Source organism: Osmerus eperlanus, chromosome 20 (assembly GCF_963692335.1).
Source record: "Osmerus eperlanus chromosome 20, fOsmEpe2.1, whole genome shotgun sequence".
NCBI lineage: Eukaryota > Metazoa > Chordata > Actinopteri > Osmeriformes > Osmeridae > Osmerus > Osmerus eperlanus.
This window is the reverse complement of record NC_085037.1, coordinates 11770746-11789898: the sequence shown is the minus strand read 5'-3', so window position 1 is coordinate 11789898 and position 19153 is coordinate 11770746. Positions and strand designations below refer to the sequence as shown.

General features: G+C 43.5%; 4 protein-coding genes across 7 annotated transcripts; 2 read left to right on the top strand and 2 right to left on the bottom strand.

Moving 5' to 3' along the window:
- Positions 1-1116: 1116 nt before the first annotated feature.
- On the top strand, positions 1117-2549 carry LOC134040901 (apolipoprotein A-IV-like). Its single transcript, XM_062487066.1, has 4 exons — positions 1117-1135; positions 1241-1292; positions 1398-1542; positions 1703-2549. The coding sequence occupies exons 2-4, from the start codon at positions 1253-1255 to the stop codon at positions 2277-2279; spliced, it is 762 nt and encodes a 253-aa protein (XP_062343050.1). The 5' UTR covers positions 1117-1135; positions 1241-1252; the 3' UTR covers positions 2280-2549.
- Positions 2550-4553: 2004 nt separating this feature from the next.
- On the top strand, positions 4554-6592 carry apoea (apolipoprotein Ea). Its single transcript, XM_062487293.1, has 5 exons — positions 4554-4599; positions 4761-4823; positions 5045-5195; positions 5481-5768; positions 6061-6592. The coding sequence occupies exons 2-5, from the start codon at positions 4781-4783 to the stop codon at positions 6386-6388; spliced, it is 810 nt and encodes a 269-aa protein (XP_062343277.1). The 5' UTR covers positions 4554-4599; positions 4761-4780; the 3' UTR covers positions 6389-6592.
- A 123-nt stretch (positions 6593-6715) lies between these two features.
- si:ch73-347e22.4 (uncharacterized) lies at positions 6716-12949 on the bottom strand. Its single transcript, XM_062487292.1, has 3 exons — positions 12738-12949; positions 12270-12415; positions 6716-12163 (listed from the first exon to the last, which is right to left on the bottom strand). Exon 3 carries the CDS (start codon positions 12094-12096, stop codon positions 7171-7173), a length of 4926 nt encoding a protein of 1641 aa, XP_062343276.1. The 5' UTR covers positions 12097-12163; positions 12270-12415; positions 12738-12949; the 3' UTR covers positions 6716-7170.
- A 137-nt stretch (positions 12950-13086) lies between these two features.
- LOC134040925 (neurofilament heavy polypeptide-like) lies at positions 13087-18876 on the bottom strand. Of its 4 annotated transcripts, none has more exons than XM_062487106.1 (3): positions 18727-18865; positions 17388-17466; positions 13087-16577 (listed from the first exon to the last, which is right to left on the bottom strand). In XM_062487106.1, the coding sequence occupies exon 3, from the start codon at positions 16550-16552 to the stop codon at positions 14399-14401; it is 2154 nt and encodes a 717-aa protein (XP_062343090.1). In that variant the 5' UTR covers positions 16553-16577; positions 17388-17466; positions 18727-18865; the 3' UTR covers positions 13087-14398. The 4 variants fall into 4 exon arrangements, with proteins under 4 accessions (XP_062343090.1, XP_062343089.1, XP_062343091.1 ...); XM_062487105.1 differs by having other exon boundaries at positions 18722-18845; XM_062487107.1 differs by lacking the exon at positions 17388-17466 and having other exon boundaries at positions 18722-18876.
- Positions 18877-19153: the final 277 nt, after the last annotated feature.

The window sequence follows — 19153 nt, the reverse complement described above, 5'->3', positions numbered from 1 at the left end:
TGCTGGGAGGAGGCAGTCTGCTGGGAGGAGGCAGTCTGCTGGGAGGAGGCAGTCTGCTGGGAGGAGGCAGTCTGCTGGGAGGAGGCAGTCTGCTGGGAGGAGGCAGTCTGCTGGGAGGAGGCAGTCTGCTGGGAGGAGGCAGTCTGCTGGGAGGAGACAGACAACACACCCTGCCCAGGGGGGCATCACGGCTGCCGTGGCAACATCCCTGTTTCCTGTCTTTCAGTGTATGTGGCACAAAAACAAACAAAAAACAACATCTGAATCATGATAACAAAAATATTTATTGACTTGTGTAGGATGTTGTCATTGTATGAGGTTTGAATTGGATACAGTCTTGATGAAAGCTGATGGTGTTGGGTGAGTCCTGGTGGCTCACAGGGTAGAGAGCGTACCATATAGGCTAAGGCAATGCCGAACGGAACCCAGGTTCAATTTCAGCCCGGGTCATTTCCAGCACGTCAGCCCCTCTCATTCTAACAACCTTTCCTTTCTCTCTCACTGTCACTATCCACATAAAATAAAGCAGACAATGCCCCAAAAGTAACTTTAAAGAAAAACAAAAACAAAACATGACAGTATAGACAAGCTGGTAGTGACGGGGAGGGACATTTGAACAAGATAAAATACTTGCGATGATACATTCCACAACCAATCACGTCAGAGGTGATGCAATCACTCTTCAGGGCTTTGGTCTGTGACCTTTGACCTTCTGTGGCAGTTCCTACAATACTTGTCCCTTTTACCTTTGTCTTTGCTGCGATTTGTTGATCTGAGATATAGTGGAATGACATGCACACGATTTGACTAGGAGACACAAAAACTGTTTGTCTATTCAAGGTAAAACACATCTGCACAACTGCAGGCAATGCGATCTGAGCATTATTCAGAGACCTCCTGATCTTTGACAATGACTGAAATTGTTTGTGTCACAGAGTCCTGGTGCTTGGACTAATAGGATGTGATGTGGAGGCAGGGGGGACAGGGGTGACAGGGGGACATACAGCACGGCACTCACTCCTGGACTTTGTACCCATCTGCTTCTCCCAGCTTCCTATAAATATCCAGCAACAACCTTTACACACCACACACACTCAGCACCTGGCGTAGACAAGACACAGGCTCACTCAACAAGGTAAGAGATGTGTTACATTCTACAGAACAAGTATGGACTGTTTATATTTCAATATTAAGAGAGATGAGTGGTTGTGAATTGAGTGGATTTATTTTGCCCCAACAGTCAACTGCCATCATGAAGGTTCTCGTGGTTTTAGCCCTGGCTGTTTTCACTGGTGAGTTCCTCAATCGTTTAGAAATGTATTCCTGACATGATGTTAATGTTAAGTTGAGCACACTTTACACTTTGCACTAACTGTCTCTACCTGTCTCTCCTCCAGGCTGCAATGCCAATGTTCTGTGGCAGGACCCAGCCAGGCTGGACTTGGTGAAAGATGCATTCTGGGACTATGTTGCCAAGGCGACCCTCACTGCTGAAGACACCTTGCAGAAGATCAAGCAGTCTGAGCTGGGCCAGGAGTTCAAGTAAGTGTCACTGTAGAACAACCTCCACAGCATCATAACCACAGCTACAGAGGAATGTCTTCAACACGGGATTGAACGCTCTCTCTGTCTCTTTCCTACTCTCTGTATCTCTCTCCCTCCGTATCTCCCTCTCTGTCTCTCTCTCTATCTCTCTCCACAGTGCCAGGATCACTGAGAGTGCTGCTGCTGTCAACCAGTACAGTGTGGCCCTGCAGGGTCAGGTGACCCCCCTGGCTCAGGACCTGCTGGCTAAACTCACCCAGGAGGCTGAGCTGCTGAAGGGCCGCCTGGAGCAGGACATGACCACCATGAGGGCCCAGCTGCAGCCCTACGCCGTGGAGCTGAGCACAGACATCCAGAGGCAGGTGGAGGAGCTGAGGAAGGAGGTGGCAGCCTACGCAGAGGGAGTGGACTCTGAGACCCTGAAGGCCAGCCTGCTGCAGAAGAGCGACGAGCTGAAGGGGAGCCTGGAGAAGAGCGTGACGGAGCTGCAGTCTCTGCTGGTTCCCCAGACAGACGAGCTGAAGCTGAAGATGGAGCAGAACCTGGAGGCCTTCCAGCAGAGCATCGCTCCTCTGACCCAGAGCTTCCAGACCCAGCTGGCCCAGAAGACCCAGGAGATCCAGCAGAGTCTGGCCCCCTACGGAGAGCAGTTGAAGAAGCTGGAGGTCAACGCCCAGGACCTGAAGGTCCAGCTGGTCTCGCTCTGGGAGTCCTTCACCAAGGGCAGCCAGTAAACACAGTTGCTGGAACTGGACAGTTATCACTAGTTTTCCATTATACTCTAAAATGCTGCTGTTGGACTGAGGGTGTTATTGTAGGGATGAAAAGTGCAATATTACATAAAAAGTGTACCTGGACAAGTTGTTAAGGTTCCTGGTTAAGAACAAAAACAAATCTCAAAGAAAATATGCAAACAGTTTTGAACAGTATTATTTATTTCTTTGTGTGACTGTGTTCCTGTCTCAACGTATTCATGCATGAATAAAAAGTTACATAAATTCAAATTGGAGTTTCTAATTGTCATCATTCATGAACTATCATAAGCTAGATAAGTTATATTGAAATATGAATTTAAGTTAGATAGAAGTTTCAACAGAAGTTTTACAGACCTTATTAATATATGTCATACACTGATACACGCATAGCTGACAGTTGATTTATAGAACGCTAATCTAATCTTCCTTGTTTTAAACATTTCAAGTGATTGATTTCATCAAGTGTGTTTCTACAGGTCATCATGAAAACCAGTCTCACTGGAGACTATTGATTAGATTTCTGAGTGGCTCCAGTAGCTATCAACCACATTGCCATGGAGACACATTGCCATGGAGACACATTGCCATGGAGACACATCCCCCAATCAGTCACTGGGTTGTTTATTTTATCTGTCCGGTGCCACGACTGTGGTTCTAAAGATGATTTTCAGCCTTGATGACTCATAACCAAGTTACGTTTACTCTGCATTGCATCCAGCCAGTGCTGACCAGAGATGGCAAAAGTACACACATCCTTCACTCAAGTAGAAATACAGATACTACTAGAAGTAGAAGAAAAAGACTCTGGTAAAGGTTGAAGTACTGAGTACACTTTTTCACTTAAGATGTAAAGAAGTATGGGCATATTATTAAGGGTCAAATTTTTTCGCCTAGAATTTTGTTGCCTCAAATTGTTTTGGGCTCAAAATATTTTGGCTCGTTTTTTGACCATTTTTAAGAGTTTAATTCAAAACCAACAAATTCAGTGGTGTTTAAATTTCAATATTAAGTATTCAATGCCATTTAAAATTCAAAACATTATGACACTGATATGCTTCCATAATAGTGTAATAAGTTCCCATGACTTCCCATCTCTGGTGCTGACTGTTTTAAGTAACATGCCCTTTGTTCCAATGACGATTGACTGCAACACAACAGTCGAGATGGCCATCACACCACAGTGGCATCTTGCATAATGCTACGTTTCTTCAGTGTTCGGACTCTGACCCCACGGACGGCATCTTTCCTCCAGATAGCATACAGGAAATACTGTTGAGAGACGCCCACCTTTTCAAATTATTCTTTATCTCATTCAGACAAGGAGGGGCCAGGTGTTTTCATTCAGCTAATTGTGTCGATGATTTCTATGTTTATCTTTGGGTTCTATTTGACTTTCTATTCTACATGACTGAGGAGGATTCTGTATGACTGAGTGGTTAGAGCATTTGATTCAATGGTGGCAGGTTCAAATCCCCTGGTGCTGTATGTTGCTTTGGATGCAAGCATTAGCTGAATGGATGCATTATTTAAACAGCCATGACAGGATAATTTGGAAATACCCATAAATCCTATACATATACTGTTATATACTGTAACACACTTCTAGTCTCAGTAAGCAGAAACAATTCCATTATTCCACAGCACACTTTGACCAGAAATGGGCCACAATAATTGACACCATAAATGCAGACGGTCAGGTGGACTGTGTCCTGTCTAGTGTCTACGTATCTACGTTTATGGGTGGTGATTATAGGGCATGTCAGCTACAAGCCCATGCAGATGACACTGATATGACAACATTCCGACCGTTGGCCTTTCGGTCTTTAAGATTTAAAACAAATGTAAAATAATAATCTATAAACACTGGTCTATTCCTTACGTGTTCTACGTGTGATTTGAGGCAGTGAACATACCTTCAGTATGATGATATCTGATGAATCATGTAAGATAGTTGTAAGGTGTTAGACTGGTAGCTACATGTAAAACTCGTTTCTCTGCATGAGTGAACATTGGATCTACATGTTGTTTGATACTCAGTAAAGATGATGTACACATTATTAATAAATCCAATAATTTAAAATAAACTTGATCACATTAAGTTACATGCTGTTTTGTGTCCTTTGATACATTGATAGTGCAGTGAGGAATAAATGTCGATACAGCAATAAAATTCCACTAATTAAGCACCTTTGGACTTGGATCAGCAAGTCACCTTAATATTGATACAACCACAGCTATATAAAAACTCTGGTCAATCGCTCTTACCTTGTCTACTCAACACCCCTGAGGAAGATCTCTGGTAAGTAAACGCCTCACTTTTAAGTACATTTCATCTTTATTAAACACAAGTTGTGAGTATTGGATTCACACAATTTGGATGGTGGATACTGGATGGCATGTTAGATATTATGTGAGACAAGTGTACTTGTTTAATTCAAACTTCTCTGTGTGTGGCGACAGCTGCCTTTACCAAACTCACCATGAAGGTTGTGGCCATCATCTTTGCCTTGGCTGTCCTCTCAGGTGACTTAGTTCATGAGAATTTTACCCCCCAAAAGTTGACTAATTAAATAAACTTTTTTTTCTCCATTGCTTACAAGTATTAAAAGCCTTTAGTATTTATTTTAAGATACAACAGAAATACCATGCATTTAAATTAATTGAATTGTATTTAAAAAATACAAATACCAGCTTTGACTGACATTTGGACTGTTTGTTGGTTTGTTCCCATGTGCTCCCTGCAGGTTGCCACGGACACGTGCTGCTTCAAGATGAGGGTAAAACTTACTGGGAAACATCCGTGGACCAGGTCAAGGATTACATCATCAACCTGAACTCCAAGGTTGATGACACAGTCAAGAGCATCAGAAGCTCTAGGCTGAACAGGGAACTGGAGTGAGTATTTAATAGGAGACAGAAAGTTCAGCAGTCTGAATTCACACATAATAGGGGGGGAAAACCAGTACTTAAAAACATAGACTACACAAGGGGGCAGAGATGTAGGAAGCTATGCGATCCACATTCTACACTTTGATGCAACATGCCTGTGTGGGCCATTCTTATGCAGACACACATGACTGATGCCAATTTTCCCAAAGTGTAAATAAATGTAGTTCCACATTATATATATATATATACATAAGTATAATAAAAAGCAACTACATATATTTCTTTCTCCAGTACCCTTCTCACAGACATTGTGGCAGAGCTAAACATCTACAAGACTGACATGGAAACCAAACTGAGGCCCTTTGCCGAGGACACCGCTGAGCGTGTGGGTAGGGACCTGCAGCTGCTGGGAGACAAGCTGAACGCTCACATGATCGAAGCCAGGGACAAGTCAGTCCAGTACACTCAGGAATTTCAGACCATAGTGGAACACAACGCCAATGATGTCATGAGCAGGGTCAATGCCTACACCCACAAGCTGAACAAACGCCTGTCCAAGGACACTGAGGAGATGAAAAAGTAAGGTTCCGATAGTTGCGAGAGCACTAGACTTCATTTAGGGAGGATTTTACAGTAAGGTTCCTATTTCAAATGTATTATGGTTTCTTGGACTTCGTGGAATGCACTTATTGCAAGGTTTGTGTAAATGTGCCAAAGCTTATGTCTTACTTTCACTCAGTATGTAGCTATAATAATAATAATACAGCTTGACAACTATATCAACAAGTAGGTATTGTGTTCATTATTAGATTTCAAATGCATAGTTTAGAAAAAAAAACTACAAAATCCTCCTACCGATTTTTGTCTTCAGGAAAGTGAACACCTACTTGGAGGAGGTATATTCTCGAGCGGCCCACAGAATGGAGTCAGTGCAGGACCGCTTGGAGCCTTACCTGAACCAGGCACGGGAGCGTACAGAGGAGAAGTTCGCCGCTCTCAACCAGAGGCTGAAAATCCACGTCGACGACGTGAAGGACAAGCTGCAGACTCGCGCCGACAACATCCGCGAGAAGTTCGACACGACCACTGAGAACCTGCGCACCACCTTCGATGGCAAGATGGAGGAACTCCGCAACTGGTACCAACCTTACGCCACCATGATCCGCGAGAAGTTGGAGAATCCCACCACCGCCTTGTAAAACTAAGGACAAGTTCCCTCGGTGCTTTACCTTGCAACACCTGACATTTAGGCTGTAATTGCGCTTTTGAATAAGGTAATGTTTAAGTGGCTGTAAGGCTACATCAAATGTCTGCAATAAACAAATCCACCTTTATTCATTTTGCATCTCTCTATGAATGTAATCTTCACAAGACACTATTAAAGGCCATATGCTTACCAACGATGTGTAGCCTATGATTGTTATTGCTTACAATTATAGTAATTTTGAGAGGCAAGAAAATAATCTGTCATGTTCCGATAAGGTTAACTTGATGAATGGACAGACAACACAAGTGAAACTGAGTACATTTTTATTTACAACAAACTTTTAGAGTCTAGATTACCTCGTACAAAAACGGAAATACAATCGTTTCCATGGCCAAGAAAGATGCATCTTAAAACTAAGAATGGTTTATCATAACTAATACAGCATATTCTTAAAAATGTTGGCATTCACAGTTTTTCAAGCATTCTCATTTATTGCTAAACATGTGTTCAAACGATAAACAGGATGTCCAAAGATAGAAACACTTTCAATAGTGTCATTAAGTGATCCTTTACACAATTAAAATTGACATTGTTACATAAGCTCTAGAGACAGTGTTGGTCCTGAGAATATGAGTCTAAATAAGAAATAAGAATCAGTCATTGATAAAATGTTTAAGATAAAAACTCAATGTTAAAAAGCTATCACACAAATGAAGGGAAAACCCCCTAGGCACCTATTCACATGAAATAAAATAAAAATAAATAAAAAGGTTTTCATATTACTCCTCTGGCATGGTGCACATAATGATCATGAAGGTCTGAAACGACTGTGAAAGTGGCCTGGCAAACCACACAGCTGAACTCATCACCCTCTGGCTCCCCTGAAGTTGCAGCAGCAGCTGAAACTTCGACAAGGTCATCGTCCTCGTACTCATCGTCCGCATCTTCATCCCTGGAGACTGCCTGACCACGAGATGGGACATTCCGCACCAGGTCTCTACCCAGGGCACCACAGGAGGTGTGTTTCAAAGGTGTCGTTGCTTGGCGACACAGCTTGGCGTTGACGTCATTGAGGAGAACGGTTGTTGATTTTGTAGTGGGCTGAGCCGACTGTGAGGGCGTCACTTCAGTGATTCCATTTGCATGACCGTTGCGTGTGTGCACGATGTCTGATGGATTGTTGATTGGGGAGCTGGGAGTTAAAGGAGTAGTTACGATAACTTGGGGATCTTCTGCGTCTGAAATAACGACCGGTGGTTCTGAGGACAGAACAGGGACAACATACAGTTGGTCCGGGTGAGGATACCGAAACAGGTTATTCCTCTTGGTGACACGACAAGTCTTTTTTTGTTTGGAGAACACAGGTAAGGCCTTCAGAATCCCTTTCCTAGGAGTTTTGGATTGATGAGAGCTAACCACCGTCTGAGGTGAACTGCTAACAGGTTTACCGCTTGCATTGAGATGGCAGACCTGATGAGCTTGTAGCAAATCTGTGCTCGTGAATCTGGCCTTACATTTTCTACAGTGATACGGATATAGGAAAGGTTCTACTGGCCCTGCAGGGAGGGGGTTCCGAAGAAGGCTTTCGTGGGTCTTCAAGTGGTCTTGCAAGGCAGAGGTGCTGCGAAACGACACGTCACACAGGAGACAGTGATTCGAGTTAGCGCCTTTGTGCAGCCGGCCGTGTCTCTCCAAGCTTTGAAAACTCGTAAAACATTTTCCGCACGTGTGGCATTTAAGGTATTCGCAAGGGTTGTGATGTTCACAAAGATGGGTGCTGAGGTCCTCGCTGGCGATGAAGGCTTTGGGACACAAAGGGCAGACAAAAGGGCTGAGGGCCGCATGCTCCTGCATGTGGTCCCTGTATGACCCAAAATAATAAAACTCCAACTTGCACTGAGTACATGGGAAGCACCTGCCTTTCTGTCGGTGCATCTTATGATGCAGCCAGAGCTTGTTCCACTGGTTGAAGGACTTTCCACACTGCGCACATGCGTATCTTCTACGTGAGGCGTTCGCCAGCAAACCAGAGAGCTTTCCGGCTGGCTGTTTCTTCTGGTGCTCTGAACCACAGCTCATCTCAGAGGAGGAAGCCTGAGACCATGGTTCCTGATGATCGCCGGGCAAAATCTCAGGGTGTCCGAGCGTCCGACTCGGAGACGATGGCGGCTCCTGCAAGACTTCGGACAGGGATGCATTACATGCCCTTTCCTCCCCACTCTTTTTACAACAAACCTTACAATGTATAGTCGTCTTAGAGACCTGGTTATACTGTTGTCGACAGACCTTACATAGGTATGAGTAGACTTTGGTGTGCGTTTGCAGATGAAGTACATATTGACACCAGTGACGATGCAGCTGTTTGCAAATCTGACATTTAAAGAACATGGGGGTGTTGATCGGTCCGTCTACCCCTTGCTTAACCAGAAAACCGTCAAAGTCAACTGCACTCCGATCAGCTTCATCAGTCGTCTCATAACATGCTTTGGAGGTTGGATGTGAGTGCGGGGATGACAAGCCACAGGAGGTGTCATCACAGCGGGCAGCAGAGGACGGCATCTCTCCTGAGTGTGTTCTGGAGTGGGCTTTCAGCTTCCTCAGCTGATTGAAGCCTTCGCCACACACGGAGCAGGCATATGGCTGTGCATGCCGGTGTGTTCGCCCATGAATGTAGTAACTTGAGGACTTGTCAAACTTCATACCACAGATGCTGCAGATGTAAGGCTTCACAAGGCCGTTTGATGGCGACGTGTGAATTTCTAACGTGTCATTGAAAGAAGAGTGACGTATGAGGGAGGCGCTGGTTTTCAGAGGGACAGGGGGGAGAGTGTCATTAGCAGGCATCTGGGCTTGAATGTCTCTTCCTCGTTTCTTGTTACCCATTAAACTGACCTTTTCGGTCCTTTTCATGTGAATCTTGAAATGGACAATCAACTCAGCTTTGTTTGGAAACCCTAGGGAACAGCATGGACACCGGATAGGGTCTGGTCGTCTGTGGATGTTGGCGTGCAAACGAAGTTTAGAAAACCGAGCGAATCTCTTGCCACATTTCAAGCACCTGTAGGGCATTTTGCCTGTGTGAATGCACTCATGAACTGAGTACGCCGAGATGTGTCGATATGTGCAGCCACAGAAACGACATGTTATAAGTTTTCTTAGTTTCACATTTGAATGCAGCAATGTGGAGTTGGCTGTTGACAGTCTATTCACAGCCTCCTTGTTTTCGTGAACTTTCTCTGAAACTCCTGTCTCGCCCTGGGCTCCACAAGTCTTCTGTCTGACCTTTTGAATCTTTATGTCACATAATACATCCATGTTATTAGAAGTAATAGTTTCAGATTGGCTAGAACTTTGATTTCTATTGGGCGAATCTGTGGACTTCCACAAAGTATTGTCTAGTTCAGCCACACTCTCAATGGTACTGTCTGAAAGTATTGAAATGTCTTTGGTATTTCTTCCTGAAGGTGAGGTATAGTGATTGAGGCCCGCCAACATGTTGTTTTCGTGCTCAGCTGTTGAGGCCACAGCAAGGGCATCCTTCACCACTTTTGCAGTAAGCACCTTGTCACTTGGCACTTTCACTGATGCAAGGTGTTTGATTTCTTTTGAGAGATTGTTCCTGTTGTTTACTTTTCTTTTCTTTCGAGGCGGCCTGGACTTTCTCTTAGACAGCTTTCCTCTTTGCTGCGGATGTCTCTTCCCCCCAGCGGACTCTGCCAGCTGTCCTTCGTCTGTAGAAGCCGCTGAAGATGGAAGAAGTGGTGTTGCACTGGAAGGTGAAAGTCTCGACTTTTTATGTTTCACGTTAACAGCAACAGGAGCTAGTTTGTGTTCTGTCACGGTACTTTGCACTAGAGATTCGGGGCATGTACTCTGCATATTTAAGTCATCCGTTTTCCCCATGGAAGCTTTCATTACCCTTTTCTTTTTTGGGTAATTTTCCATCTCATTGAGCATGCCATCCATTTCTGTACATTTGACTAAGTCTTCATCGTTTGAGACATTACAACCGTTATGTAATTTAGGTTTAGAAGTCCTGACCTCTCTCTTCTTAGATCTCATTACTTTTTGTGGTTGTTTTCTTTTCAAACCACGAGCACTCACGGGTTCGGCTACCTGTCCTTTTTCTGAAGGTGTGGCTAGTGATGCTGGAACAGGCCGTGACACAGTGGAAGTTGGTAGACTTGGCATTTTGTGTTTTGTCTTCTCAGCAATGGTTGGATTTAACACAGGTAATAGTACGTTTTCATTTGCTGCATTGGGGTGAGGGAGAGCAGTGGATAGATTCAATTCAATTTTTTTCATCCTGCTTTTTTGCTGGCTCTTCTTTTCTGGGGGGTTTTCAGTCTCCGGATTTGAGGTTAAATCTGCATTATTTAATTTATTTCTTGAACCCTTTCGTGTTTGTGGTTCAACTTTTATTGGCAAACTATCCCTAGTCAGTGATGACACTGCCTCAGTTTGAGGTTTTTTTGAATGACAACTGTTTTTGTTCTTGAGTTTTGAGCCACGAACTGACTGAGAAGAACAAACTGGCATTTCTCCAAGAATAATATCAGCAGTCGATGAGTCAACTCTGTTAGTTTTCGAGGGAACTTTTCTTTTCCTCGATTTCTTTGCCTTTGTTGACATGACACATTTCACATTAGTTTTCTTCTCTGATGGATGAAAATCTGATTGCAGTGGACTCTTGATGTTACACTGCTTCTTAGCTTTTCTGGGGTTTTCTGCGTCACACTCAACAGGTGAATGCAGCACAGGAGACTCAGGTAATGAACAGCACACCCCAAATTGTTCCGTTGTATTCAATAAGGGGATATCCCTTTCTTTTTTGCCTTTCTTGTATTTAGTACGTTTAAGTGGTTTCTGGTGCAGTGAATTGAGAGGGGTTATTACCGTTTGTGTTGAAATGCCGTTATCGTGATCAGCATAAATACCCTCCTGAGGAACTGTTGAAAACATTGGTTCTAAAGCACTAATTCCTTGTTTGTTTTTCTTATTCGCTTCACTGTCCATCTTTCTTCTTTTCGCCTTTGTGGTCTTCTCTACGCCGTTATCTGTAGGCTCAACCTCAGGGAGGGTCTTTGTAGGAATATTGGGAGGATCAGAGCCTTCATAAGTGTTTTTTTTTTTCTTAATTTCACTGATTTTCTTGGGAGATCTTTGCCCTCCTTTTATTTTTCCCTTGTGAAGACTTGGGAAGTCAATTTGAGGGGCAGCCTCTGCACTACACATCCTTGATGGGGAGGCTGTCGAAAGGGTACAAGTTGAATCTTCTTTCCTCAGGAAAGGCTCAATATGTCCTGATGGTGGTAAAATGTGTTCAGTAGGATCCGTTATTTCAACAGGTTTTGTTGTTCTGGAAGATCGTCTTAAGTGTGGAAAATCAGATTCTGTTTTTTTTGTTTCTTTGATTACTTTCTTGTGTTTATGGGAGGTAACTTCCTGCTGAACTGTTGTAACTTTTTCTTCCACCCAACCATCTTGTTTGTTGTTATAAATAGCATCCTCCTTTTGCACCATTGTCATCAGTTTAGCCATTTTAATCAATGTTTTTTTCTTCAATGGTCGCCCAATTTTACGTTTTAATTGCAGCATATCTCCAATTCTCTTTAGTCCGGGCTCTTGAGCGCTCATAGACATTTGACTTGGGATACTTACAGCTGCTGTGCATGGAGATATATCATGCTTTCCCTTCATAGTGTCACTTTGTTCTGCCCTGTGCTCAAGTCAACATGAGGGACATTGTCTCCAACTTCACACAGCTCTGAAGGAAATAAAAACAAAAGAAAAAAAACGATGTAAAGCTTGACCAATTTTTTTTTTTTTTTGGGGGGGGATTAATAATTCGATTAAACGTTGCATCAACCCACCTTAAATTCTGTGATCTTCTGGCTTGAGTTTGTTGATTAATTAGTAGCTGCAACTGTGATGTCATCCAATGAGTGTCCGTCTTATTAAACTGTTGTCCAAACTCTCCATGTTGCCGTAGGCCAACACGAACTCAGGAGGGAAGTCACTAACAATTAAAAAGAAATAAAGAGTTGTGTGTTATTATTAATTTCGCTATGAATACAGTACTTTTCTATCTTATCTTAACAAAAAACTTTTGGGAGCATCATCTGTGATGTTCTTTATGTAAAAATATAGAAATAAAAATACACAAATGTAGTCAGGGCTCAGCAATGTGATGAGATGTTATTATTAATTGCCAATAGAAGATCATTTACTAACTTGACTTAACTTAAAAAAACGTTATTGTTGCATGTTACCGGTGATAAAGGATGTGAAACACGTGCACTTCTATCCCAAGATCACTTCCCCATTCACCAAACACTTACGTATACGTTCGGTCGTCTTGAAAAAACGCACATTTAGACAAACTAAAGCAGACTATCTATTTACATCGCTGGTATGTGTTGGATTTCTGAGATGTTAAAGCCCGGAACGTCCTCTCTTCCTTCCAGTGTTGTTTTCGTACGGTAAAGGAACCGGAAAAAAGTGTTGCAACCACTGCGCGCTTGAAATCAATGTACCGAGTGTTTCCGAATGCTTCCATGTGGGTTCCATGTCGGAATGTTCTTTGGGAAGCCCGCAGTCAATTATTAAAGCCTAAATAACGTAACTACCCTCCAATGAGATAACTGCTATTAAATTAACTATCATGTATAATATAAGAAAACCAATCAATCAAAATGCCGACTTTTATTTTGACACCGTAATCTCAACAATATCGTCTCTTGCTCAGAAAACATAGCAAAAAACGTATTTAATATCGTCAAAATTGTGTATGTGTTTGCGTCACAGGGGGCTACAAAGCATTAATTACATTGTATGACATCACATACAGTAATACTAACGAGTTCAAAAGTATGACTAATGATATCATTGAAACATGAGAAACCCATGTAACAAGCCATCTTCACACACACGACAAAACAGCCAAGGTCTGTGAAACTAAACCACCAAAAGACATGTGACAACGGTACAATGAAGAACAGTTAGGGAACAAATATAACGTTTTTTTTTTTATACACAAAAACCCGAGATAAAAGGATATAATGATGTTATAATGTGACTTTTGACTGAAGAAAACTCAAAAGATACATTGTACTTCTTAGGGAGAGTTCTACACAAAAGACACTATGGCTGCTTCCCAGACATGGATTTAATTTAAGTCTTAAAATGAGAGAACATTTCCGTGAAGATATCCATTGAAAACGTTTTTAGTCTAGGAAAAGGCATAATCCATGTATGGGAAACTGGGCCTAGATGTATAGGGAAGAGAAACGCTAATTTGCTATACATTCAAAGCTTTGAAAATTAAGGCAAACAAAACAAGATACATCCTCTGTAACTAAGGAAATAACTGAAATTCAGGGAAATATTTATGAAAATTTGTTTTTACAAAAATAGCACTTTAAATACAGTCTGACACTTGTTCATCTTATTTCATAGATGATTTATACATTCCTGCGCCTTCCAAACATGGTAAGAAAAAAAAGTATGCTAATGGAAGATCAATGGTATGGGCATTCAGAAGCATGAGTTTCAGTCATAGACTACATTTTATTAACAAAGTTAAACGTGAACAGTTTGCAAGTTTAAAAAGTGTCTGTGGGAACAACTTCATATTAGTAAAAAATAACAAATAAAAACAACCATGAAAAATGTATTATAGACAAACACAAAAAGAAAAAAACATTAACCAGTTAGTCAAGAAAACACAAGGATTTGAGAATGTCATCTTGTTAACCAAAGACAACTCAAAAGTAATGACTACTATGGGTATGTCGTTATAGGCAATTATCAAAAGAAAATACATCACAAGACAGTCAGCAAAACATAAGGAGAGATATCCCATTGAGAAAATGTGAACAAACATCCTTTTTTCAGGGTTTATGTTTTAAGTTCCTTTTTTGAGGCAACTTTTTTGGCTGAAGTCATCTCCCCACCACCCAAGATATCCTAATCCTTAATCCATAGCTGCAACTGCAACACCTCATACCATCTCACTTTCTTCAATTGGAGGGAAGCCCTTTCCATCATCTTTCTCCACTGCCTCTTCAATACTGGCAACCACTGGGGCGATATCTTCCGGCTCTCCTTCCTTCTCTGCATCCACAGGCTGCTGCTCCTCCTCCTCCTTCACCTCCTCCTCCTCCTTCACCTCGTTCGAAACTTCAGCTTTCTTAGCCTCCGCCTTTTTCCTACTGCTCCTTCCTTTAGTCTGCGGAGCTGCCTTGGTTGGAGAGTCGGTTTTCCCGTTGGAGAAGCGACTGTGTTTGGTTGAAGGTGCAACGTCAGTGTCTGCCTCCTCCGTCTCAGTCTTCTTGAGCTTGCCAGAACTTGGCGGTCGGCCTCGCTTGCGTGGCTCCGACCTAGCGGCATTTGAGGGAACGGCGGTAGTTTTTTTTTTGTCTTTGAAAGAACCCAAGGGCCGACCGCGTTTCCGTGGAGACCCGTTACTGGAGTCTAGGGTGCCGACAAGGAAGCTGCGCAAGTGAGCAAATTTCTTTGACTCCGTCTTTTTGGGGCGTCCCCTCGGTCTGGGCTGAGCTGTGGGCGGGGGATCGACTCTGGGGTACTTGCGCGGGCGTCCGAGTGGCTTCCACACCTTCGGCCCTTTCTCCTCCTGCCTGGGCAGCGTGGGGTTCTTCCTGGGCCTCCCTCTCCTCGGTGGACTGGCATCCTTCTTGGCTTGGCCCTGCTTCTTCTGGGCCTGGCTTCGGCTCTTGAGCGTCCGCACCCTGCTGGGAGGGTGGTCAACCACTTTGCGCGGCCTGCCTCGTTTGCTTGGCACCGTGCCGTGGACCTTCAGCCCCGGGGGCTTCTTAGACCCGGATCCTTTAGGTCTCCCTCGTCCTTTTTTAGGGGGTGGAGATTCATCAGCACTCATTTCCTCCTCACTACTGTCGGTGACATCTTGTTTCACCTTTCGCTTCTTGGAAAAGGACCCCTTGGGCCTCCCTCGTCCTTTTTTAGGGGGTGGAGATTCATCAGCACTCATTTCCTCCTCACTACTGTCGGTGACATCTTGTTTCACCTTTCGCTTCTTGGAAAAGGACCCCTTGGGCCTCCCTCGTCCTTTTTTAGGGGGTGGAGATTCATCTGCGCCAATTTCCTCCGCACTACTGTCGGTGACATCTTGTTCAACCTTTTGCTTCTTGAACGACCCCTTGGGCCTCCCTCGTCCCCTTGTCGGTGGTTTGGAGCTGTTGTTTACCATGTCTGTCCCGGACTCTTCTCCACTCACAACTTGAGATTTCTTGGGTCTCCCCCTCCCTCTCTTGGGCACGCTAGGAGTTTCATTCGACACGTCTGCCCCCGACTCCTCACAACTGGCAGCCGCCTCTTCCTGTACTTGAGATTTCTTGGAGCCTTTTGCGGCACCCCTCCCCCTTTTGGGTGTGTCAGCGCATTTGTTTGACCTGTCCGCTCCCGATTCTTCTTCACTGGCCGCAGCTGCCTCTTCCGCCTCCGCCTCTTCCGCTTCCTCCGCTTCCTCCACCTGCTGCTGCTTCTTGGACGTGGAGCCTTTCGGCCTGCCTCTCCGCTTCTTGGACTGCGTGGGGGCGTTGTCAGACACGTTTGCCTCCGTCACCTCTTCGCGGCCAGCCGTCTCCTCGGCGCCGGGCGTCACCTCCTCGGTGCCGGCAGTCTCCTCCTCTGTGCCGGCAGTCTCCTCCTCTGTGCCGGCAGTCTCCTCCTCTGTGCCGGCAGTCTCCTCCTCTGTGCCGGCAGTCTCCTCCTCTGTGCCGGCAGTCTCCTCCTCTGTGCCGGCAGTCTCCTCCTCAGTGTCAGCCAGCACCTCTTGGACAGGTTGCTTCAAGGAGCCCGATCCTTTCGGTCGGCCCCTGCCTCGCTTGGGCATCTTGTCTCCGTCGTTCAACGACTGAGGCTGGGGTTTCTTGGATCCTGATCCCTTTGGCCGACCCCTTTTCCTAAGAGGTGGATCGGGGCTCTCGTCCGCTCCAGAGTGTACTTCATTGGCTGGTACTGACGCAGCTTCTTCTAGTTGTGTCTCTGGAACGATTTCATCTTCTTCCTTCTTGGGTTGGTCCTTGTCGTCACTCTGTACTTCTTCCGCAAGCAGTTTCTTCTCACTGTTGAAGGCGTCACCGTGACCTCCTTCTAGTTTAAGAACCTCCTCCATATCCCTGCTTTTAGTTCACAAGATGCTGAAATGAAACAAATTTAAAGGAAATTAATGTTTAAAAGTGTAACATGACAATAATTGCAAGTAATTCACTGTCAGGTAATTACTAGTGCTGTCAGTTAAACGCATTAACGGCATTAACGCAAAGATTTTATCGCAAGATTAACGTTCTTTTTGTCCTAGCAAACTTTGTAGTTTTTTTTCACATGCTGTTGCAACAACTACTGACGTTAGAAAAACGACAATACCACACCGGATCTAGCTAGACCGGAAACAAAACAACAGGGACGCCGCACACGCTTGTTTGGGCTTGCGAGCCGGCTAAAGAGTAGTAGGCTAACGTTACTTTTTGAGTGGATGGCAAGCACGAGATGCCGAAATGGATGCCAATAAGTTTCTGAAAGTTTACTTTTAAAAAGTTGCCAAATGGTTCCATTGACAAGACCAAAGTGATCTGGGTGTTTTGTCGTTGTGAACTCATCGCAGTACGTCCAGTCTGAAATACTACTTGATGGCCAAGCACACAGCTATGTGAATTCTCTGCCCCCTCGTCAAAGCCAGGCGATGCAATGTTGTTTTCAATTTCAAATTCAAAAAACATTTGCACTAAGAAATACGATCCACTTTTCCATGATGATGTATCTCTCTTATAAGAGCATTAAAATGAGAAAAAAATGAGACAAAAAGAAGTCAAGGGACATTTAGAATAGATAGAAATGTGCGATTAATTGTGATTAATCGCGAGTTAACTATGACATTAATGCGATTAATCGCGATTAAATATTTTAATCGTTTGACAGCACTAGTAATTACATAGATGACGTTACAATACCTTATGGTTTAGCAAAATGAGCTAATTTACACCAATGTTCCAGGATTTGTAAGAGATCATTCTTATGTGACGTTCTAATCTGCAATGGAGAACGTAGCAAGTCGGACACTTTGTTGCAATTAGATTAAAGTTTATACATATATACACACATACATATACAAATTTATAATAAGAAAAAACGCGTTCCATTACATGGTGTGTTTAGTTGGCTAGCTAATTGCAACAATAGAAACCGACGAGAAATGTTCCTTTTTAGAAACACAACCCCTAACGTCGGTCACTCAGCTGTATACAATGATTTATTTAGTATATATCAATTATATCTTAGGGTCAAACTACATTAAGTGGCTAATCTGTTTAGTGTTGTCTAACTGCTATCCTGTGCGAGTCCCAGACGGAGAGGGTTTAATATCGTGATTGTGTGGGCTTCACCAAAAACTTAAATCTTAAGACACCGGTGGACCACAGCACAATTAAATCGGTTAAATATAATAAATGTGCACACAGATCTTTGATGCCGTTGTACTTTGTGTGAATTATTCGTTATTTTTCTTTCGTTTAAAAAAATTACCATTCGAGTAAGAAAATTAACATACGGGGTCTGATTTAGGGGGTCACCAACTTGGGGTAGCAAGCTAAGTTACCTGAGAACAGAGATACTGTAGCTAGGCTACAACAGAGATTCTGTAGCTAGGCTACAGAGATACTGTAGCTAGGCTACAACAGAGATTCTGTAGCTAGGCTACAGAGATACTGTAGCTAGGCTAGTTTGTTCCTGATAAGTGGCTGAATCGCTAACGATGACCATTTTCCAAGTTCCAATGGTTTTCAACCATGGTCCTCAGGGACCCCCTTGTCCTGCATGTTTGAGATGTTTCCCCCCTCCAACACACCGAATTCAAATGAATGGGTCGTTATCTAGCTTTGCAGAAGCCTGGCAACGACCATTCATTTGAATTAGGTGTGTTGGAGGGGACACATCTAAAACATGCTGGGCAGGGGGGTCCTTGAGGACCAGGGTTGAAAACCACTATCCGTGCAAATATACATTTCACAAACTGCTAACCCAATTCTACTAAACGCACACTGGTTCATGTTTAATATGAAACAATAATTTAGCCGGCCTAGCATTATGGCCTTGAACTAGTAGTAGCTACTCTTGTAAGCTGTTGCTTGTTGGTCTGGCTACTGTAATAGCCTACTACTAATGCTAGGCTACTTGCTTGTTGTGCGACACGCACTTCCAGCTATTAGACTGAGCCCTGTGTTCTCAAATCCTTAACGTGAATCACAGTTTGTGAGGTAAATTATTGCATAAAAACACATTGCCTCACCTTACAATTTTTTTTATCAACAAGACGTATGTCTAATGTTAACGTGTCGTCTTTGTAGGTTGGCGGCAAGATATGTTCTTCTTTCGCTTTCCGGCATACTGAGCGCAGAGAGCGCGTTCTACGACAGGAGGAGTTTGATTGGTTAATATTTCCGGAAATCCGTCACTGCTTCTGCCAGACATGCCAGTTTAAATTACTACTCGGTTATTTCAGTAACTGTTATTCATCTGACTTTATTCAACGGTTTGTTGTTGTAAAAACATACTCATGTTAATACAAAAAAGTGGGAAAAACTGGTAACACGCTAAACTCAAATACACAAACAGACACTCAACACACACATACCTTAAGTATTGGAGCTGTAAAACTTATTGACACATATCAATGTAATTAAATGATATATATAATATGACACGCCGATGAAGGACTCTA

Coding starts and splice junctions, on each gene's coding strand:
- LOC134040901 (XM_062487066.1), top strand. CDS start 1,253: ATGAAGGTTCTCGTGGTTTTAGCCCTGGCTGTTTTCACTG. Junction 1,293..1,397: donor AGCCCTGGCTGTTTTCACTG/GTGAGTTCCTCA, acceptor TCTCTCCTCCAG/GCTGCAATGCCAATGTTCTG. Junction 1,543..1,702: donor GAGCTGGGCCAGGAGTTCAA/GTAAGTGTCACT, acceptor CTCTCTCCACAG/TGCCAGGATCACTGAGAGTG.
- apoea (XM_062487293.1), top strand. CDS start 4,781: ATGAAGGTTGTGGCCATCATCTTTGCCTTGGCTGTCCTCTCAG. Junction 5,196..5,480: donor AGGCTGAACAGGGAACTGGA/GTGAGTATTTAA, acceptor TTCTTTCTCCAG/TACCCTTCTCACAGACATTG. Junction 5,769..6,060: donor GACACTGAGGAGATGAAAAA/GTAAGGTTCCGA, acceptor TTTTGTCTTCAG/GAAAGTGAACACCTACTTGG.
- si:ch73-347e22.4 (XM_062487292.1), bottom strand. CDS start 12,096: ATGAAGGGAAAGCATGATATATCTCCATGCACAGCAGCTGTAAGTATC.
- LOC134040925 (XM_062487107.1), bottom strand. CDS start 16,552: ATGGAGGAGGTTCTTAAACTAGAAGGAGGTCACGGTGACGCCTTCAAC.